The sequence below is a fragment of the Hemitrygon akajei genome, chromosome 13 (assembly GCF_048418815.1).
Source record: "Hemitrygon akajei chromosome 13, sHemAka1.3, whole genome shotgun sequence".
Classification (NCBI taxonomy): Eukaryota; Metazoa; Chordata; class Chondrichthyes; order Myliobatiformes; family Dasyatidae; genus Hemitrygon; species Hemitrygon akajei.
In genome coordinates, this window is record NC_133136.1 from 1622414 (window position 1) to 1646213 (window position 23800).

General features: G+C 41.7%; 1 protein-coding gene across 3 annotated transcripts in view; it reads left to right on the forward strand.

Annotated features, from left to right (window-relative positions):
- The window catches only part of gne (glucosamine (UDP-N-acetyl)-2-epimerase/N-acetylmannosamine kinase), a 164787-nt gene that overhangs the window by 125522 nt on the left and 15465 nt on the right, over nt 1–23800 (forward strand). For all 3 annotated transcript variants that reach the window (XM_073064022.1, XM_073064023.1, XM_073064024.1), the window contains exon 9: nt 6558–6779. In XM_073064022.1, the coding sequence (XP_072920123.1) occupies nt 6558–6779 (222 nt within the window). The remainder of the gene's footprint in view (nt 1–6557; nt 6780–23800) is intronic.

Sequence of the window (23800 nt, forward strand, 5' to 3'; positions counted from 1 at the left end):
TGATCCATTTTTCCTCTCAACCCTGACCTCCTGCCTTCTCCCCATACACAGTCGGCCCTCCTTATCCGCGGGGGATTGGTTCCCAGACCCCCCCCCACTGATACCAAAAAACGTGGATACTCAAGTCCCTTATTTAACCTGTCTTAGTGCGGTGGACTTTAGGACCCGGCAGAGGTCGGGACCCGCTGCCTGCAGTGTTTCTGTTCCGTTGACAGAAAATGGTCATGATTGAAAATAAAGTGGAAATAATAAAGCGATTGAAAAGAGGTGAAATACCATAGGTCATTGGAAAAGTGTTAGGCTACAGTCGGTCAATGATTGGAACAATTTTAAAGGATAAAGTGACAATAATGGAGCATGTGAAAGACCCTGCCCCGATGAAAGCTACAATTATTACTAAGCAACGCAGTGGTTTAATTATTGAAATACATACGTTTCTTAATAGGCATAGAAAGGTAAAATATATACTGTATACTAAGACAAGCGTTTGACTAACTGACGCTAAATAATACCGGATGTACCTGTTCGAACTTAGGTACAAATCCGACTTAAAGACTACCTGTACTTTAAATCATCTCTAGATTACTTATAGTACCTAATACAATGTAAATGCTATGTAAATAGTTGTTATACTGTATTGTTCAGAGAATAAGGACAAGAAAAAAGTCTCTACATGCTCAAACAACAAGTGCAGGAGAGAGAACTTCCGGGTTTTCCTGATCCGTGGTTAGTTGAATCTGCGCATGCGGAACCCGCAGATCAGGAGTGCCAACTGTATCCTCGTGCCCTGATCTATCGAGAATCTATCGACCTCTGTCTTAAGTTGCAGGAAGCAAGTAGCTGGATGACTCTCAGGAGAAATGGAAATGTGAATGGCAGTTAGCACAGAGCACCCCTTTGGCCATTCCTCTAAAAAATAAGTATACTGCTTTGGCTACTGTTGTGGGGGATGACCTCCCAGGGAAATATCATGGAGACTGGATTACTGGTACTGAGCATAGATCTGTGATGCAGAAGGTAAAGAGGGAAAAGAGGGGAGCAATAGTGATAGGAGACTTAATAGTGAGGGAAAGGCACGAGATTCTGTGGACGTGAACGGGACACCTGGATGTTATGTTGCCTCCCAGGTGCCAGGGTCAGGGACATCTAGGGTCACATACACAACATTTTGGAGAGGAAGGGAGAGCAGCAACCAGATGTCTTGGTACATATTGGTACCAATGACGTAGGAAGGAAAAGCAAAGAGGTCCTGAAAAGAGAATATAGAGGGTTAGGTGGAAAGCTGAGAAGTAGGACCTCCCAGGTAGTACTTTCTGGATTGCTGCCTATGCCACGCGTCAGTGAGGGTAGAAACAGGATGATTTGGCACATTAATGGTGGCTGAGAAGCTGGTGCAGGGGACAGGGCTTCAAGTTCTTGGATCATTGGGATCTCTTCTGGGAGAGATACGATCTGTACAAAAGGGACAGGCTGCACCTGAACCCGAGGGATCCAGTATTCTCGCAGGAAGGTTTGTTAGAGCTGTTGGGGAGGGTTTAAATTAATTTGGCAGGGGTGTGGGAACCGAACTGAAAGGGCTCAGGATAGGACTGATGGTAAAAAAGTAAAGATAGCGTGCAGTCAGACTGTCGGGAAGGGCAGGCAGGTGATAGAACATAATTGCAGCCAGCAGGGTGAGTATCAGTGCATTAGGGATACAGAGTCAAAAAGGGTAGCAAATAAAAGGGTAGCTGCTATGCAGGTTGACTCTGTGGTTAAGAAGGCATATGGTGCATTGACCTTCATCCACTGTGGGATTGAATTCAAGAGCCGAGAGGTAATATTGCAGCTATATAGGACCCTGATCAGACCCCACTTGGAGTACTGTACTCAGTTCTGGTCACCACACTACAGAAAAGATGTGGAAACTATAGAAGGGATGCAGAGGAGATTTACAAGGATGTTGCATGGATTGGGGAGCATGCCTTATGAGAATGGGTTGAGTGAACTCGGCCTTTTCTCCTTGGAGCAGCGGAGGATGAGAGATGACCTGATAGAAGTGTATAAGATGATGCGAGGCATTGATCGTGTAGATAGTCAGAGGCTTGTTCCCAGGGCTGAAATGGCTAGCAGGAAAGGGCACAGTTTTAAGGTGCTTGGAAGTAGGTACAGAGGAGATATCAGGGGTAAGTTTTTTTACATAGAGAGTGGTGAATGTTTGGAGTGGGATGTCGGCGACGGTGGTGGAAGAGGATACAATAGGGCCTTTTAAGAGACTCCTGGATAGGTACATGGAGCTTAGAAAAATAGAGGGCTATGGGTAACCCTAGGTAATTTCTAAAGTAAGTACATGTTCAGCACAGCATTGTGGGCAGAAGGGCTTGTATTGTGCTGTAGGTTTTCTATGTTTCAATATTTACGGTACTCAAAGTGTTATATTTCAATGCACGGAGTATAAGAAATAAGCTGGATGACTTTGTTGCACTATTACAGATTGTCAGGTTAGGGTGGGTTAAGGTTAGGGTTCCCTAACCCTAACCCTAACCCTAATCATTGGACTCTGGCATAGTGCCAGAGGACTGGAAAATTTCAAGTGTCACTCCACTCTAAGAAAGGAGGAAGGCAGCAGAAAGGAAATTATAGACCTGTTAGCCTGGCTGGGAAGATGTTGGAGTCAATTGTTAAGGATGAGGTGATGGAGTACATGGAATCAAAGGATAAGATAGGACAACGTCAGCCTGGTTTCCTTAAGGGAGTATCTTGCCTGACTAACCTGTTGGAATTCTTTGAGGAGATTGCATGGAGGATAGATAAAGGGGAATTGGCAGAGGATACTGGTGGGGATGATGGCAGAGCAGAGGTGGCTGAAGTTTTCAGGGAATATTTCACAAGGTGCAGAATAGATATGTACCACAGAGGAAGAAGTTCTCAAATGGCTTCACAAGAAGTTAAGGACTGCATAAAAGCCAAGGTAAGGGCACGTAAGGTAGCAAAAGTGAGTGGAAAGATGGATGATTGGGAAACTTTTAAAATCCAACAAAAGACAACTAAGCTATAAAAAGGGAAACGATGAAATATGAGGGCAGACTAGCCAATAATATAAAGCAGGATACAAAAAGTTTTTTCAGTTACATAAAGATTAAAAGGCAGGTCAAAGTTGATGTTGGACCACTGGAAAATGATGCTGTTGAGATAGTAATGGGGGACAAAATATTAGCAGATGTACTTAATGGGTAATTTGCATTTGTCTGCACTTTGGGAGACACCAGTAGGTGCCAGTGGTCTGTGAGTGTTTTTGTTAGTTCAAAGGAAAAAGTGCTCGGCAAGCTCAAAGGTCTTAAGGTGGATCAGTCACCTGGACCAGATGATCTACATCCCAGAGTCCTGAGAGAGTCGCTAAAGAGATAACGGATGCATTGGCCATGATCTTTGAAGAATCACTTGATTCTGGGTGGGTTGAGGAGAACTGGAAGATTGCCGATGTCACTCCACTCTTTAAGAAGGGAGGAAGGCAAAAGAAAGGAAATTTTAGGCCAGTTAGCCTAACCTCTGAGGTTGGGAAAGTGTTGGAGTCTATTATTAAGGATGAGGTTTCGGGGTACTTGGAGACTAAAGTAAGTCAAAGTCAGCATGGCTTCTGACAAGGAAAATCTTGCCTGACAGATCTGTTAGAATTCTTTGAGGAAGTAACAAGCAGGATGGACAGAGGAGAGGCACTGGCTGTCATTTACTTGCATTCTCAAAAGGCATTTAATAAGGTGCCACCCATGAGGCTACTTAACAAGATAAAGTCCTGTGGTGTTACATGAAAGATATTGGCATGGATAGCAGAATGGCTGTCAGGCCGGAGGCAGGGAGTGGGAATAAAAGGAGCCTTTTCTGGTTGTTTGACTAATGCTGTTCCTTAGGGGCCAGTATTGGGACCACTGCTTTTTACATTGTTTGTCAGTGATTGAGATAATGGAATTGATGGCTTTGTGGCAAAGTTTGCGGATGATACAAAGATAGGTGGAGGGGTACGTAGTGCTGAAGAAGCAATGTAATTACAGCAAGACTTAGACAAATTGGAAGAATGGGCAAAAAAGTGGCAGATGGAATACAGTGTTGGGAAATGTATGATAATGTATTTTGGTAAAAGGAACGATAGTGCAAACTATTATCTAAATGAGAATAGTGAGAAAAAGGTTCAGACATCAGAGGTGTAGAGGGACTTAGAAGTCCTTGTGTAAGACTCCTAAGGTTAATTTATAGGTTGAGTCTGTGGTAAAGAAGGCAAATGCAATGTGAACATTTTTTTTCAAGGGCAGTAGAATATAAAAGCAAGGAGATAATGCTGAGGCTTTAAAAGATGCTGGTCAGACTGCACATGGAGTATTGTCAACAGTTTTGGGCCCCATATCTCAGAAAAGATTAGCTGTCATTGGAGAGAGTCCAAAGGAGGTTCACAAAGATGATTCCAGCATTAAAGGGTTTAACATATGAGCATTGGGCCTGTACTCACTGGAATTTAGAAGAATGTGGGACAATGTCATTGGAAGCCATCGAATGTTGAAAGGACTGGAGAGGACGTTTCCTATGGTGGGGGTTTGTAGAACTAGAGGGCACAGCCTCGGAATTGAGGGTCAACCCTTTAGAACAGAGGTAAGGAGAAATTTTTTTAGCCCAATAGTAAATCTGTGGAATGCTCTGCCACGGACTGCGGTGCAGGCCTAGTCTCTGCATATATTCAAGGCAGAAGTTGATCATTTCCTGATTGGTCAGGACATCAAAGGAAATGGCAAGAAGGTATGTGATTGGGGTTGAGTGGGATCTGGGATCAACCATGATGGAATGGTGGACCACACTCGATGGGCTGAATGGCCTAATTCTGCTCCTATGTCTTATGGTATGCAGTGGACGTTGTATATTCGGACTTTCAGAAGACCTTTGACAAGTTGCTACTTATGAGGCTGCTTACCAAGTTAAGAGCCAATGGTATTACAGGAGAGTTACTGGCATGTTTAGATCATCGGCTGCTTGGTGGGAGGCAGCGAGTGGGAATAAAAGGATCCTTTCCTGGTTGGCTGCTAGTGACTAATGGTGTTCCACGGGGATCGGTGTTGGGACCACTTTTTTTTATGCTGCATATAAATGATTTAGATGATGGAATAGATGGCTTTGTTGCCAGGTTTGCAGATGATACAAAGATTGGTGGAGGGGTAGTTGAGAAAATGGGAAGGCTGCAGAAGGACTTGGGGAAAAATAAGAAGAATGGGCAGGAGAGTGACAAATGAAATACAATGTTGGAAAATGCATGGTCATGCATTTTGGTAGTAGAAATCAATATTTTCTAAATCGGCAGAAAATCCAAAAATTGAGATGGAAAGGGTCTTGGGAGTCCTTAAGCAGAATACCCTAAAGGTAAACTTGCGGGCTATGCCGGTGGTGAAGAAGGCAAATACAATGTTACCATTCATTTCAGGAGGTCTAGAATACAAGACTAAGTATGTGATGCTGAGGCTTTATAAGGCACTTGTGAGGCCTCACCTTGAGTATTGTGAGCAGTTTTGGGCTCCTCATCTTAGAAAAGATGTGCTGGCATTGGAGAGGGTCCAGAAGGATGATGCCTGGAATGAAAGGGTTATCATGCGAGGAATGTTTGATGGCTGTGGGTCTGTACTCACTGGAATTCAGAAGGATGAGGGGGGATCTTATTGAAACCTTTCAGATGTTGAAAGGCCTAGACAGAGTAGATGGGGGAAAGAATGTTTCCAATGGTGGGAGAGTCCAGGACAAGAGGACAAAGCCTCAGGACAGAGGGGCGTCCTTTCAAAACAGAGATGCGGAGAAATTTTTTTAGTCGAAGGTCGGTGAATTTATGGAATTTGTTACCACATGCAGCTGTGGAGGCCAAGTCATTAGATGTATTAAGGCAGAAATTGATAGGTTATTGATTGGACATGACATCAAAGGATACAGGGAGCTGGGGTTGAGGAGGAGATAGGAAAAAAGGATCAGCTGTGATTGAATGATGGAGCAGACTCCATGGGCCAGATGGCTTAATTCTGTTTTTATGTCTTATGATCTTATGGTTTCTTAAATGTTGAAATTGGACCCACATCCATCATTTCTGCTGGCTGTTCGTTCCACATTCTCATCGCCTTCTGAGTGAAGAAGGTCTTCTTTCATATTTTACCTTTCAACCTTAACCTATGACCTCTAGTTGTAGTCTCACCTAACCTCATGGGAAAAAGCCTGCTTGCATTCACCTTATCTATACCCCTCATAATTTTGTATATCTTTATCAACATCCTTGTAAATTTTCTCTACTCTTTCAACCTTATTTACATCTTTCTTCCAGGTAGGTGACTAAAACTGTACATAATTCTCCTAATTAAATCTCACCAATGTCTTATCCAATTCCAACATAACATCCCAAATCCTGTACTGAATACATTGAATTTTGAAGGTCAATTTGCCAAAAGCTTTCTTTATGACCCTATCTCTGCTTGACACCACTTTCAAGAAAGTGTGGATCTGCTTTGTTCTTCGATGATGATGGTGATGATATTTTGTCTCCTCTGTGTTTCACTCTTCAGGCATTTCCACAGGAGGCCGCGTCAACCCCAAGAAAGGAATTGTGCTCGATTCCACCAAGCTTATTCAGGAGTGGGTGTCAGTGGATCTCCGGACGCCAATATCTGATACACTTCACCTGCCAGTGTGGATAGACAATGATGGTAATTGTGCTGCTTTAGCAGAGAAAAAATTTGGCTGTGGCAAAGGGGTGGAAAACTTTGCAGTGTTCATCACTGGCACAGGTAAGCAACAGAGAGCATCGAATAAACCACTTTTTTACTTGTACGTAATGGCACTAAGCAGTCCATGGATTCTGTCTAAAGTGTGCACAAAGAAGACCATAAGGTATCGGGGCAGTATTAGGCAATTTGGCCCATTGAGTGTGCTCTACTGTTTCATCATGGCTGATCTATTTCCCTCTCAGTCCCAATTGCCTGCCTTCTCCCTGTATCCCATCATGCCCTGACTAATCAAGAATCTATCAACCTCTGTCTTAAATATACTCTGACTTGACCTCCACAACTGCCAGTGGCAGAGAATTTCACAGGTTCAGAACTCTCTGGGAAACAAATTCCTGCTCATCTCCGGTCACAGTCTAAAATCAATAGACATAGGTGCAAGAGTAGGCCCTTCGGCCCTTCGAGCCAGCACCACCATTCAATGTGATCGTGGCTGATCATCCACAATCAGTACCCCATTCCTGCCTTCTCCCCATATCCCTTGACTCCGCTATCTTTAAGAGCTCTATCTAACTCTTTCTTGAAAGCATCCAGAGAATTGGTCTCCACTGCCTTCTGAGGCAGAGCATTCCATAGATCCACAACTCTCTGGGTGAAAAAGTTTTTCCTCAACTCCATTCTAAATGGCCTACCCCTTATTCTAATTCTAAATCACTCTATTCTAAGGCTGTGTCCTGTGGTCCTAGATTCCCTCACCATAAGAACCATCCTCTCCACATCCGCCCTATCGAGGCCTTTCAGCATTCAATAGGTTTAACTGAGATTACCGCTCATTCTTCTGAATTGCAGTGAGTAGAGGCCCAGAGTCATTAGATGCTTTTCATATGATAAGCCTTTCAATCCCAGAATCATTTTAATGAACCTCCTTTTAATCCTCTCCAATGTCAACACATCGTTACTTAGATGAGGCCCAAAACTGCTCAAAATACTCTAATTTAGACCTCATCAGTGCCTTATAAAGACTCAACATTACATTCTTGCTTTTATATTCTAGTCCTCTCAAAATGAATGCTAACATTGCATTTTCGTCCCTCATCACCAACTCAACCTGCAAGCTAACCTTCAGGGAATCCTTCACAAGGGCTCCCAAGTTTCTTTGGACCTCATTGCTTTGAATTTTATCTCCATTTAATAAATAGTCTACCCTTTTATTTCTTCTATCAAAGCGCATGACCATGCACTTCACAAACTGTATTCCATTTGCCACTTCTTTGCCCATTCTCCTAATCTGTGTAAGTTCTTCTGCAGCCTCTCTGCTTCCTCAACACTATCTGACCCTCCGCCTATTGTTTGCAAGCTTGGCCACAAAGCCATCCTCCAAATCATTGACGTACAACATAAAAAGAAACAGTCCCAACACTGAACACTGTGGAACACCACTAATCACTGGCAGCCAATCAAAAAAGGCTCCCTTTATTCCCACTCTTTGCCTCCTTCCAATCTGCCAATGATTTATCCGTGCTGGTTTTTTTCCTTGAGTATAGCGGTTCTTCACTTGTTAAGCAGCCTCGTGTGGCACCTTGTCAAAAGCCCTCTGAAAATCTGATTACACAACATCCACCGATTCTCCTTTGTCTATTCTGCTTGTTATTTCCTGAAAGAATTCCAACAGATTTATCAGGAAAGATTTTCATGTAAGGAAACCATGTTGACTTCGGCCTATTTTGTCATGTGCCTTCAAGTACCCTGAAACCACATTTTTACAGTTGATTCCAACATCTTTCTAAACACTGCAGTCAGGCTAACTGGCCTATAACTTCCTTTCCTCTGCCTTTCTCCCTTCTTGAAGAGTGGAGTGACATATGCAATTTTCTATTGCTCTGGAGCCATTCCAGAATCTGTTGATTTCTGAAAGATCATGACCAATGCCTCCACGTTCTCATTAGCCACCTCTTTCAAAACCCTCGGTTGTAGACCATCTGGTGTAGGTGACTTATCTACTTTCAGACCTTTCAGTTTCCTAAGCACCTTCTCCCTGGTAATTGCACCTTCTCCCTGGTAATTGCAACTTCAGCCACTTCTGCCCCCCGACACCTTGAAATTCCACCATACTGCTAGTGATTTCCACAGTGAAGAGTGATGCAAAACATGTATTCAGTTCATCCGCCATTTCATTGCTTCCCCTTCCTCCCCCCATTACTACCTCTCCAGTATTGTTTTCCAGCTATTCAAAATCCACCCTCGCCTCTCTTTTATTCTTTGTATATCTGAAGAAACTTTTAGTATCCTCATTAATATTATTGGCTAGCTTAACTTCGTATTCCATCTTTTCTCTCTTTATGTATTATTTTAGTTGCCTTCTGTTGATTTTTAAAACTTCTTAATCCTCTAAATTCCCACTAAATTTTGGTCTATTATGTGAACATAAAACATAGAAATAGAGACTGCCTAGAATTTCCCTAGCACATAGCCCTCTTCTTCTAAGCTCCATGTGCCTATCTATGAGTCTCTTAAAACCCCTATAGATTGCACCTCCACCACCATCTCCAGCAGCCCATTCCATGCATTCACCTCTCTCTGCTTAAAAAAAAAAACCAAGTTACCCCTGACATCTACTCTGTACCTATTTCCAAGCACCTTAAAACTCTGCTCTCTTGTGTTAGCCATTTCAGCCCTGGGAAAAAGCCTCTGACTATCCACATGATTAATGCCTCTCAGCATCTTGTACACCTCTATAAGGTCACCTCTCATCCTCTATCACTCTAAGGAAAAAAGGCTGAGTTCACCCAACCTGTTCTCATAAGGCCTGTTCCCAAATTCAGGCAACAATCTCCTCTGCACCCTTTCTATGGTTTCCATATCCTTCCTGTAGTGAGGCGACCAGAACTGAGCACAGTGCTCCAAGTGGGGTCTGACCAGGGTCCTATATAGCTGCAACATTACCTCTCAGCTCCTAAACTCAATCCCACGATTGATGAAGGCCAATGCACCATATGCCTTCTTAACCACAGAGTCAACCTGCGTGACAGCTTTGTGTCCTATGGACTCGGACCCCAAGATCCCGCTGATCCTCCACACTGCCAAGAGTCTTACCATTAATACTATAATCTGCCATCATATTTGACCTACCAAGATGAGCCACTTCACACTTACCTGGGTTGAACTCTATCTGCCACTTCTCAGCCCAGTTTTGCATCCTATTGATGACCTGCTGTTAACTTCTGATAACCCTCCAGACTTTTCACAAAACCCCCAACCTTTGTGTCATCAACAAACTTATCAACCCATCCTACTTCTTCATCTAGGTCATTTATAAAAATCACAGAAAGGAACACCGCTGGTCACTGTCCCCTGTTCAGAATACGAACCACCTGCAACCACCCTTTGCCTTCTGTGGGCAAACCAATTCTGGATCCACAAAGCAATGCCCCCTAGGATCCCATGCCCCTTTACTTTCTCAATAAGCCTTGCATGGGGAACCTTATCAAATGCCTTGCTGAAATCCATATACATTACATCCACTGCTCTACCTTCATCAATGTGTTTTGTCACATCCTCAAAGAATTCAGTCAGGCTCGTAAGGCATGCTGACTATCCCTAATCATATTATGTATCTTCAATGCGCAGAAATCCTGCCTCTCAGAATCTTCTCCAACAACTTGCCTGCCACTGAAGTAAGACTCAGTGGTCTATAATTTCCTGGGTTATCTTTACTCCCTTTCTTGAACAAGGGAACAACATTTGCAGCGCTCCAGTGCTCTGGTACTTCTGTCCCTATTGATGATGCAAGGGTCATCGCCAGAGGCTCAGCAATCTCCTCCCTTGCTTCCCACAGAAGCCTGGGGTATATCTCGTCTGGTCCTGGCAACTTATCTAACTTAATTTTTAAAATCTCCACACATCATCTTTCTTAATGTTTACATGCTCAAGCATTGCATTCTGCTGTAAGTAATCCCCAAAATTTCCCATTGCCATAATTGGTGAATACTGAAGCAAGGTGTTCATTAAGTACCTCTGCTACCACCTCCAACTCCATGCACGTGTTTCCACTGTCACACGTGATTGATCCTATTCTCGCACAGCTCATCCTCTTGCTCTTCACATACTTGTAGAATGCCTTGGGGTTTTCCTTAATCCTCCTCGCGAAGGCCTTCTCATAGCCCCTTCTGGCTCTCCTGATTTCATTCTTATACTTGTTCCTGGTAACCTTGTAGTTTTCTGGAGCTCTAACAGTACCTAGTTTCTTGAATCTGTTGAAAGCTTTTCTTTTTAACTAGATTCTCCACATCCTTTGTACACCATGGCTCTTTTATCCTACCATCCTCTCCCTGCCTCAATGGAACATACCTATGCAGAACACCATGCAAATATTCCCTGAACATTTGCCACATTCCTTCCATGAATTTCCTGCTATTTTTCCCTAATAGCTTCGTATTTCCCCCACCACAATTAAGTGTATTCTCAAATTGTCTGCTCCTATCCCTCTCTAGTGTTATGGCGAAGGAGATAGAGTTGTAGTCACTACTTCTAAAATGCTCTGCCACCAAGACACCTGACCAGGTTCATTTTCCAATACCAGATCAAGTACAGCCTCTCCTCTTTTAGGCTTATCTACATATTCCTGAACACACCTAACAAACTCCACCCCATCTAAGCTCCTTGTTCTGAGGATATCCCAGTCAATATTAGGAAAGTTAAAATCTCCCATCACAACAACCCTATTATTATTGCACTGTTCCAGAATCTGCCTCCCTATCTGCTCCTTGTTGTCCCTATTACTATTGGGGGTGTATAAAAATAACAATAGAGTTATTTCCCCCTTCCCGTTCTGACTTCCACCCGCACTGACTCAGGGCTATTCCTGCCCCTGAGACATCCAATTCTCTGTAATGGCCAGAACATGATAGTTCCATGTATTGATCCACACTCTAAGTTCATTCACCTTGTTTATGATACTCCTTGCATAAAAGTAGACACATCTCAAGCCATCGGACTGATTCTGCAACTTTCCTCTATCATTTGCCTATCCTTCCTTACAAACTCCCTACAAGCTGTTTCCACTTGTGTGTTAACCACCCCATACATCGTCTCTTCAGTTCGGTTCCCACCCCCTGCAATTCTAGTTTAAACTCTCCCCAATAGCCTTAGCAAACCTCCCCACCAGAATATTGGTTCCCCTTTGGATTCAAGTACAACCTGTCCTTTTTGTACAGGTCACACTGGCCCTAGACAAGGTTCAAATGATCCAGAAATCTGAATCCCTGCCCCCTGCTCCAATCCTTCAGCCGCACAATTATCCACCGCCTCACTCTATTCCTATTCTCACTGTCACGTGGCATGGGCAACAATCCCGAGATTACTCTCTTGTGGTTCTGTTTCTCAGCTTCCTTCCTAACTCTCTATATTCTGCTTTCAGAATCTCCTCCCTACTTCTTCTTATGTCGTTGGTACCAATATGCACCACGACCTTTGGCTGCTGATCCTCCCATTTCAGGAGATTGTGAACACGATCAGAAACATCCCAGACCCTGGCACCTGGGAGGCAAACTATCATCCGTATTTCTTTTTTGCATTCACAGAATCACCTGTCTGTCATCCTAACTATAGGAGTCCCCTATTACTGCTGCCATCCTCTTCTGTTCCCTACCCTTTTGAGCCACAGGGCCAGACTCAGTGCCAGAGGTGCGACCACTATCGCTTCCCCCAGGTAGCCCCCCCCCCCCCCCCCCGCAACATTACTCAAAATGGAGTACTTATTGTTAAGGAGAACAGCCACAGGTGTTCTCTCCAATACCTGATGCTCTCCCGTCCCTCTCCTGATAGTCACCCACTTACTTGTCTCCTGTGGTCCCAGTGTAACTACCTGTCTGTAGCTCCTATCAATCACCTCCTTATTTTTCCTAAGAAGCCAAAGGTCATTGAGCTGCAGCTCTAGTTCCCTAACTCGGTCTCTAAGGAGCTGCATCTCTGGCCATCAGGTAGGCTGGAAATCTCCCGAATATCCCACATCTGAAACCCAGAGCAGAAAACTGTCCTTGCAGTCATACCCACTACTTTTAAGTTAAAGGAAAAAAGAGATATGGAAGTAACTTGTGTCCTTAACTGCCCTAGGTACATCCTTGCTGAAGCCTTGATAAGCCAAAGCTCTACTACTCTGCCTCACGCTACTCCGACGACCACTCCGCTAGGCAGTGTCTCCTTTTTGTCCCTTCTCAGCAGCACTGCACATTTCTCACAATCGAATCTGCCCTCTCTTTGGCTTTAATGTAGGCTTTGATTTCACTTGTCCGCACGGTTACATCATCCTTCCTTTAGAATACTGCTTCTTTTTTGGGGTGTATCTATTCTGCACCTTCCAAGTTGTTCTCAGAAACTCCAGCTGTTGCTAGTCTGTCATCATCCTTGCTATGTCCCCTTCCAGTTAGCTTTGGCCAGCTCCTCTCTCATGGCTCTGTAATTCGCTTTACTCCATTGTAATACTGATACATCTGACTTTAGCTGCTCTCTCTCTCAAATTGCAGGGTCAACTCTGTCATATTATGATCACTGATTCCTAAGGGTTCCTTTACCTTAAGCTATCTAATCAAATCTAGTTCATTGCATAATACCCAATCCAGAATAGCTGATCCCCTAGTGGGTTCAACCACAAGCTTCTCTGAAGAGCCACCTTGTAGGCATTTGATAAATACCCTCTCTTGCAATCCCGGACCAACCTGACTTTCCAAATCTACCAGCAGATTGAGATCCCCCATGACTATTGTAACATTGCCCTTTTGACATGCTTTTCATTTTTCTTGTTGTAATATGTAGCCCACATCTTTGCTGCAGTTTGAAGGTCTGGGTAAACTTTCATCAGTATCTTTTTACCCTTGCGGTTTCTAATTTCTACGCACAACGATTCTACACCTTTTAATTCTATGTCACCTCCTTCTGATGATTTGATTTCACTTTTTACCTTCAGAGTCACCTTACTCTCTGCCTACCTGCTTGTCCTTTCGATACAATGTGTATCGTAAAACGCTAAGCTCCCAGTTACAATCTTCTTTCAGCCACGATTCAGTGATGCCCATTGCATCAGAAAATGTTAATCTGTGATTGTGCTGCGTTCATCTGCCTTATTCCATAAACTGCATGCATTCAAATATAACACCTTCAATCCTGTATTCGTCACCCTTTTTGATTTTGTACCCCTTTAATGTTTCAGCTCATTACTTTGACTGCAATCTTGCCATATCATCAGCCTATCCTCTCCATACATTGCCTCTGTTTGTAAACCAACAGCCCCATCTTAGCCCTATTGCTCTGGTTCACAACCCCGTGCCAAATTATTTTTAACCCTCCTGAACAGCTTTATAAAACTTACTCGCAAGGATATTGGTCCCCCTCGGGTTCATGTGTAATTCATCCCTTTTCTACAGGTTGTACCTTCCCCAGAAGAGATCCCAATAATACAGAAATCTGAACCCCTGTCCCCTGCACCAGTTCCTCAGCCACGCAGTTATCTACCAAATCATCCTACTTCTACCCTCACTGGCACGCGGCACAGGCAGCAATCCAGAGATTACTACCATGGAGGTGCTGCTTTTCATCTTTTTACTTAGCTCCTTCAATTCTCTCTTCAGGACCTCCTCACCTTTCCTACCTATGTCATTGGTGCCAAGATGTACCAAGACTTCTGGCTGCTCACCTTCCCCTTTTAGAATGCTGTGGACCTGATCTAAGACCCTGGCACCTAGGAAGCAATATACCATCTTGGGTGTCTCTATCACGCCCACAGAATCCCATAAGAACATAAAGAAATAGAAGCAGGAATAGGCCATCTGGTTCGTCAAGCCTGCTCCGCCGTTCTGTAAGGCCATGGCTAATCTGACCATGGACTCATCTCCACCTACCTGCCTTTTCCCCATAACCCTTAATTCCCCTACTATGGAAAAATCTATCCAACCTTTTCTTAAATATATTTACTTAGGTAGTCTCAATATCTGCACAATTTGCTTTTCCACTCATTTAAGCGTCATCAGCAAACTTGGATATGACTGTTCTACTTACTAGGAGAGTTTTCCACGATCCTGACCATAGTTTGCATGGTTGGGAGCGTAACATCAAAGGATATAGTTTGTATTAAAAGGGACATGCAGGAAGGTATAGGTAGTGGTGTGATTCTGTTGGTATGAGATGAATGTGCATCTTTAGAAAGAGGTGACATAAGATCAGAGAACATTGAATCTTTGTAGGTGGAGTTAAACTGCAAAGATGATAAAAACCATAACGGGAATCATATACAAGCCTCCAAATAGTACCCAAGATGTGGGGTTGAGATTACAAAGGGAGCTGGAAAGGGCATGTAGTAAGGGTAATGTCACAATTGTAATGGGGGATTTCAATATGCATGGTGATTGGGAAAATCAGGTTGGTGTCAGATCATAAAAGATGGAATTTGTTGAATGCCTATGAGATGGCTTTTTAGAGCATCTTGTGCTTGAGCCTACTCAGGGAAAGACTATCTTAGATTGGGTGTTGTGTAATAACCCAGATCTTATTAGGGAGCTTAATGTAAAGGAACACAAGAGGCAGCGATCATAATATGATTGAATTCATACTGCAGTTTGAGAGGCAGAAGCATAACTCACATGTATCAGTATCACAATGGAATAAAGGGAATTACAGAGGCACGAGAGAGGAGCTTGCTCAGGTGGATTGGAGGAGGATGCTGGTGGGGATGACGGCAGAGCAGAGGTGGCTGAGATTTCTAGGAATAATTTGCAAGGCACAGCATAGATATGTCCCACAGAAGAAGTTGTTCTCAAATGGCGGGGTTAGGCAATCGTGGCTGACAAAGAAAGTTAAGGATTGCATAAAAGCCAAGGGAATGGCATATAAGGTAGCAAAAGTGAGTGGGAAGTTGGATGATTGGGAAGCTTTTAAAATCTAACAAAATAAGGAGTATGAGGTCAAACTAGCTAATAATATAAAGCAGATTTATAAAACTTTTTTCAGTTGTTAAAGAGTAAAAGGGAGATGAGATTTCATATTGGACCACTGGAAAATGATGCCAGTGAGGTATTAATGAGGGATAAAGAAATGGCAAATGGACTTAATGAGTACTTTTTATCAGTCTTCACAGTCTAAGATATTAGCAGTGTGCTAGAGATCTGTGAGTGTCAGGGAGCAGGAGTGAGTATCATTGCTATTACAAAGGAAAAAGTGCCAGGCAAGCTAAAAGGTCCAAGGTGGTGGGTCAGTCACCCAGACCAGATGGACTACATCCCAGAGTCCTGAGAGAGGTTGCTAAAGAGATAATGGATCTGTTGTTCGTGATCTTTATTTTTTTTATTATTAGTTTTTTTTATACATTTTCTACATAGCTACAGATAAAAAACCCCAGATCAAAATGAAGAACATTGATACAGTGCAAAAATAAACATACAATAATAATATGATACAAAGAAAGATAATTGAGAAAGCACCCAAATTGAGGACATGTAAAATTAGTATCCTCCCCAAGCCCCGCAACAAACAAAAAAAAAACTCCAGACCAACCACAACACAATATAGGGAATATAAATCAGGACAATCAAACCCCCAAAACTGTAAATACACTTAGCAACAGAAGATATTAATGCCTACTACCAACAAAAAAAGGAGCTGAAAGCAAGGGACCGAAAAAAACCCTAGTTAAGAGGAAGGTTATGAAAGTACTCAATCAAAGGTCCCCAGACCTTATGGAACTTTAAATCCGAATTAAGAACTGAATAATGAATTTTTTCAAGGTCTAAGCAGGCCATAATATCGTTAAGCCATTGAGCATGCGTGGGCGGGGCAACATCTCTCCATCTAAGGAGGATTAAACATCTAGCCAGGAGAGAGGCAAAGGATAATATTCGACACTTAGTCGAACTCAGACGTAAATCTGTCTCGCCCCAGAAACCGAACAAAGCAATTAAAGGGTTAGGTTCTAGGTGGTGATTCAGAATATATGATGACGTTATGAAGACATCTTTCCAAAATTTCTCCAAGCTAGGACAAAACCAGTACATATGAATGAGAGAGGCCTCGCCCCTTTTACATTTATCACAAAGCGGACTAATGTTAGGGTAAAATCGAGATAATTTAGATTTAGACATATGGGCTCTATGAACAATCTTAAACTGTAAAAGGCAATGGCGAGCACAAAGAGAGGTTGAATTAACCTATTTGAGAATCGAGTCCCAAGTCTCATCAGATAGGGAGGTATTTAGATCGTGCTCCCATGCCATTTTAATTTTATCCACAGGGGCACATCGTAAGGCTGCTAATTTATGACGAATAAATGATATTAAACCTTTACCTAGTGGATTAATAGAAAGAAATAAGTCCATAACATTTTTCTCAGGCATTTCAGGGAAGTTAGGAATTAAAGGAGTAATAAAGTGTCTAATTTGGAGATATCTAAAAAAATGAGCATTGGGCAGATTGAACTTAGCAGAGAGCTGTTGAAAAGAAGCGAAGCGATTATCAATAAAAAGATCTTCAAAATGTCTAATGCCCTTCCTATACCAATCATGGAATGCTGAGTCATACGTAGTAGGTAAAAAAAGGTGATTATGTAAAATAGGGCTAGAAAGGGAAAAACCATGGAAACCATAAAATTTCCTAAACTGAGCCCATATACGCAAAGTGTCTCTAACAAGAGGATTAACTATTAATCTGGACAAACTACTAGGGAGTACAGAGGCAAGAAGTGCAGAGATAGATAATTCTTTAGTGGAGCTCAACTCCATTGCCACCCAATTAGGGCACTCGGGTTGGCCATGGAAAAAAGACCAAAAGGTAGCACAACGTATATTGGCTGCCCAATAATATAAACGAAAGTTAGGTAAAGCCATGCCACCCTCTTTTTTAGATTTTTGGAGATAAACTTTATTAGTTCTAGAGCGCTTATTCTTCCACAGATATGACAAAATAATAGAGTCTAAAGAATCAAAAAAAGATTTAGGAATAAAAATTGGAATTGATTGAAATAAATATAAAAGTTTAGGGAGAACATACATTTTAACAACATTAATACGACCTACCAAAGACATAGAAAGAGGTGACCATTGTAACAGACTCTGTTTAATAGTATATGAAAGATTGGCAAAATTTTCACGAAGGAGATCTTTAAACTTCCTTGTAACTGTAATCCCAAGATAAGTAAATTGATTATGAACTACTTTAAAAGGGAGATCACTAAATGTTAATTCTTGTGCTTCTTTATTAATTGGGAAAAGTTCGCTGTTATGTAAATTGAGTTTATATCCAGAGAGCTGGCTAAACTGGTCAAGAAGTGAAAACATTGGAGGTAAGGATGTAGACGGATTTGAGAGAAAAAGTAATAAATCATCAGCATAAAGAGAAACTTTATGCTCAACACCCCCTCTCCAAATCCCGGTCAGTTCAGGACAATTTCGAAATGCTATCGCCAAAGGTTCTATAGCCAAATCAAAGAGAAAGGGACTTAAAGGGCATCCCTGACGGGTGCCACGTTTGAGGTTAAATAACTGGGATTTCTGAAAATTAGTTAAAACAGAGGCAGTAGGACACAAATACAGCAATTTGATCCAAGAGATAAAACTTTGACCGAAGTCAAATTTTCTAAAACTGCAAAACGGTAGTTCCACTCTATACGATCAAATGCTTTCTCCGTATCGAGGGAAATAACACATTCGGGAATCCCAGTTGGAGGTGAATATAAAATGTTAAATAAGCGCTGCATGTTAAAAAAAGGGAGACGGTTTTTAATAAATCCAGTTTGATCATCAGAAATAATAGAGGGAATAACAGTTTCTAATCTATAAGCCAAAACTTTGGCCAAGATTTTAACATCAACATTAAGCAAAGAAATCGGCCTATACGAGGAACACTCTGTTGGGTCTTTACCCTTTTTTAATAAAAGAATAATAGATGCCTCATTAAAAGAGGTGGCAATTGGCCGTAATTAAACAAGTCAGATAATACTGAGAGTAACTGAGGAGAGAGAAGTGAAGAGAATGATTTATAAAATTCTACGGGGAACCCATCAGGTCCAGGAGATTTCCCTGAAGACAATGCAGAAATTGCAAAAGATATTTCTTCTGATGATATAGGCGCATTAAGTTTGGCTTTAAAATCAGATGAAAGCGAAGGAATATTCAGATTATTTTAAAAATGATCAACAGAGATATAGTCATTCAAAGATTCAGAGGAATAAAGTCGAGAATAGAAATTTTTAAATGCGTTATTGATTTCTAAGTGATCCGATGTAAAGTCTCCATTCACCTTCTGGATCTTTGTAATATGTTGTTTGGCTTTGGAACGCCTCAGCTGATTGGCTAGAAATTTACCAGATTTGTCGCCATGGATATAAAAGCGACTCTTATTTTCAAGAAGTTGGTGTTCGACAGGTTGAGTAGACAGAAGATTAAATTTAGTTTGAAGTTCTACATGCTTCTTGTATAGTTCAGGATTCTTAGTTTGAGCATACAGTTGATCCAATTCTTTAATCTGATTAATGAGGTCTAATCGATCTGCACAGGACTTTCTATTAAGATTTGCTGTATAGGAGATTATTTGGCACCTCAAATATGCTTTCATGACATCCCAGACAATCAGGGATGACACTTCAGGTGATGTATTGGTGTTAAAATAAAAGGTTATCTGATCCTTAATAAATTTTAGAAAATCATCATCCGATAATAAAGTCGAATCAAACCACCAGTGTTTATTCCTCTGAGGGAGACCAGGAAAATTTAAAGGCAGAGTAATTGGGGCATGGTCAGAAATCAGTATACTCTGATAATCACAAGAATAGACAAATGGAATGAGTTGATTATCGAGTAAGAAGTAGTCAATTCTAGTAAAGGTATGGTGAACGTGAAAAAAAAGAATAATCTCTCTCAGTAGGATGAAGGAAACGCCATATATCAGAGATACCATAATTAGAGAGAAATGATTGAATAGCTAAGGCAGATTTAGTAGGTGGTCTAGTAACAGAGGACGATCGATCCAAATTAGGATCTAACCAACAATTGAAATCACCACCCAGTATAAGAGAATATGAGTTTAAGTCTGGTAGTGAGGAGAAAAAACATTCAAAAAAATTAACATCATCAAAATTGGGGGCATACAGGTTTGCTAGTACAACTTTAGTATTATATAGTTTACCAGAAACAATAATAAAACGGCCATTTGTATCAGATATCTTATTATGGAGTTCAAAAGGAATATTTGAGTTAATAAGGATGGAGACCCCCCTAGTTTTGGCGGCAAAGGATGAATGAAAATGCTGACCCGCCCACTTTGACAGAAGCCAGGAGTTATCAAAACAACGAATATGAGTTTCTTGAAGGAAAGCAATGTCAGCTTTGAGTTGTTTAATGTGTGAGAAGACCTTCCTTCTTTTAACAGGGTGATTCAATCCCTTTACATTCCAGCTCACAAATTTAAGTGTATTAACCATTATCAATTGTTAGTGCATAGAAGGCAGCAGGCATATAAAAAGTCAAGCAGTACAATAACAGTCTGGGAGCAAAAATGTAAACATAGATTCGTAGAATCAAAACAGAAACATGTCCTGAGTAACAAAAGAAAGCAAAGGAAACAGTGAGTAGTGTTGGAACTGGAGAACCCACCCCATTCTCGCAACCCAAAACTAGACGGCTACCAAAAAAAGCAGCTAGCTCTACCAAAAAAATTAACCCAAGTATGACTTCCAGTTCTGTGTCGTTAACAACAGTTCCATATAAATGCTATAGCAAATGGTAACTAGTTTATGCACTAGAAAACATAATAACAAATAGGATCAACTTCAGCAGAAGTATAAGATTTAATACAAAGAAAATCAAAAGAAAACCAAAACTAACCTACCCGCGAAAAATTATAGAAGATCAAAAGAAAAAAAAGGGGAGGGAGAAAAGAGGGAAATTATAGATTCGAAGAGTACTTATCAACCATTTTCAACAGGAAAAAAAAAGGCAAAACTTAAACTATGAATCAACCAACAGGGAGGCCTTCAATAAAAACTCCAAACCTCCAAAACAAGTTAAAGTCAATTGTAGATCGCTATAGATAAAGTTATACAAGAATAAAATAGATTACACAAGTACAATCTAAACGTCTGCAGGGAAACATTAAACTCGGATTATCTATTTAGAAAAAATGCACCAGGTCCAGGGAGAGATTGTCTACAGCCCTTAGAGTTTCAATAGATAATGTCTGACTTATTCAAGTACAGTCTGAGTCCGGAAAAAATAGCTTTACTACGAGAGGTACTTATCCACCATTTTAGAAGGTCAGACCGGGTTCCTAAGAAGACGGGATGGCCGGAAGACTTCCAACAAATGCCTCAGCATCCTTCGCTGATTTAAACCACATATTCTCCAGTAGTAAGCGTAATTCGAAGGTCGGCTGGGTTCCGAAGGGAGGGTCTGAGACCACGATCAAAAAGCACTTTCATTACACCTTTAAACTCAGCACGCATCTTCAGAACCTGGGGGGCAAAATCTTCCACAAAACGAATGACTGTATTTTGAAAAGCAAAAGTACCTCTGCGGCGTGCCTCCATAATCAAACGGTTTTTCACCTGGTATTGATGAAAGCACAAAATTACCGGCCGTGGGCGGGAACCCAGAATTACACGGGGAACGTAGATCCTGTGTGCTCTTTCAAGCTCAGGTGGAGTCGGAAGAAATTCTTTCCCAAAAATCTCACAGAGAAAATCGGAAAAAAATTTCACGGGAGAGCCCTGTTTGGTGGCCTCTGGCAAACTGAGAATTCGTAGATTACAACGTCTGCTCCGGTTTTCAAGATCCACCATTTTGGAAAAAAGTTTAGAATTCTGCTGCTCTAGGCTGGAGCAGAGAGTCTCGAGATATTGAACATGGCGTTTTAAATCTTCAGAAGTTGAGTCGATGCGAGATAAATGTTCAGCATGTTCGTCCACTCTAGCGTTGATCCGATCCAATTTGACATCCAACTGGTTGAAAGAAGTTCTAAAATCCTTTAAAATATCTTGTCGATGCTGTTCCAAAGCAGCAAAAATATCAGCCGGCAAAGCCGTAGAAGTTTCCTTTTTCCCGGTTTTAGTACTTTTGTTAGACATTATAAGATAGATGTGTTCGCAGGCAAGTAAAAGAAACCTAATAAAATACCTAACTAAGGTTTAAGAATGGAGACATATAGTGCAAAGGTAGGGAGAATGATGGAGCAAAAGTTCGGAGCAGCTAAACATTCGCCATCTTACCGGAAGTCCCCGTTCGTGATCTTTAAAGAATCACTTGATTCTGGCATGGTCTTGAAGAACTGGAAAATTGGAAATGTCATTCCACTCTTTAAGAAACACACATAAAATATTGGAGGAACTCAGCAGGCCAGGTAGCATCTATGGGGTAAAAAGTACAGACGACATTTTGGTCTGAAACCCCAGTCCTGTGAAGGGTCTCAGACTGAAACGTCAACTGTACTCTTTTCCATAGATGCTGTTTGGCCTGTTGAGTTCCTCCAGCATTTTGTGCGTGTTGCTCGGATTTCCAGTATCCGCAGATTTTCTTTTGTTTGTGATTTGATTTCCCCTCTAAGAAGGGAGGAAGGCAAAAGAAGGGAAATTATAGGCCAGTTAGCTGAACCTCAGTGGTTGGGAAAGTGTTGGAGTCTATTACTAAGGATGAGGTTTCGGGGAATATGGAGACTAATGATAAAATAAGTCAAAGTCAGCATGGTTTCTGTCAAGGGAAATCTTACATGACAAATCTGTTGGGATTCTTTGAAGAAGTAACAAGCAGGATGGACCAAGGAGAGGCAGTGGATATAATTCTTAGAAGGCATTTGATATGGTACCACACGTGAGGCTGATTAACAAGATAAAATCCTATGGCATGACAGGAAAGCTACTGGCATGGATAGAGAAATGGCTGAAAGGCAGGAGGCAGCGTGTGGGAATAAAGGGGATATTTTCTGGTTGTTTGCCAGTGTCTAGTGATGTTCCTCAGGGGTCAGTATTGGGACCGCTACTTTTCACATTGTCAATGATTTAGATAATGGAATTGATGACTGTGGCAAAGTTTGCAGATGATTCAAAGATAGGTGGAGGGTTAGGAGGTGCTGAGGAAGCAATGCAATTGCAGCAGGACTTGGACGAGTTGGAGGAATGAGCAAAAGAGTGGCAGATGGATGATGATGTATTTTGGTAAAAGGAACAATAGTGCGAACTGTTATCTAAATGGGGAGAAGGTTCAAACATCAGAGGTGCAGAGGACTTGGGAGTCCTCATGCAACACTCCCAGAAGGTTAATTTACAGGTTGAGCCTGTGGTAAAGAAGGCAAATACAATGTTGGCATTTATTTCAAGGGCAATAGAATATAAAAGCAAGGAGATAATGCTGAGCCTTTATAAGACACTGGAGGAATGCGGGGGATCTCATTGAAACCTACTGAATGTTGAAAGGATGAGATAAGTTGGATGTGGAAAGGATGTTTCCTATGGTGGGGTGTCCAGGACACAGCCTCCAAATTTAGGGGTGACCCTTTATAACAGAAGTAAGGTGGAATTTTTTTTTTTAGTCAGAGAAGTGAATCTGTGGAATGTTCTGCTACAGACAGCTGTGGAGGCCAAGATCGTGGGTGTATTTTAAGCGAAAATTGTTTGCTTATTTACGCCACAAGTTGTCTGGTTTATTCCGAGTGCTACATGCATATAAGTACAGCACCTTCAGTCCTGCATTCTTTGCTCTTTTGAATTTTGCCTTTGTGGTACAATTGAACTGTTTGCTCTGTCTGCATTTAGAAACATGGAAACATAGAAAACCTACAGCACAATACAAAGCTTAGATGTCCTTACCTTAGAAATTACCTAGAGTTACCCATAGCCCTCAGTTTTTCTAAGCTTCATGTACCTATCCAGGAGTCTCTTAAAAGACCATATCGTATCTGCCTCCACCACCGTTGCTGGCAGCCCATTCCATGCACTCACCACTCTCTGAATAAAAAACTTACCCCGACATCTCCTCTGTACCTACTTCCAAGCACCTTAAAACTGCGCCCTCTCGTAATAGCCATTTCAGCTCTGGGAAAAGCCTCTGACTGTCCACACG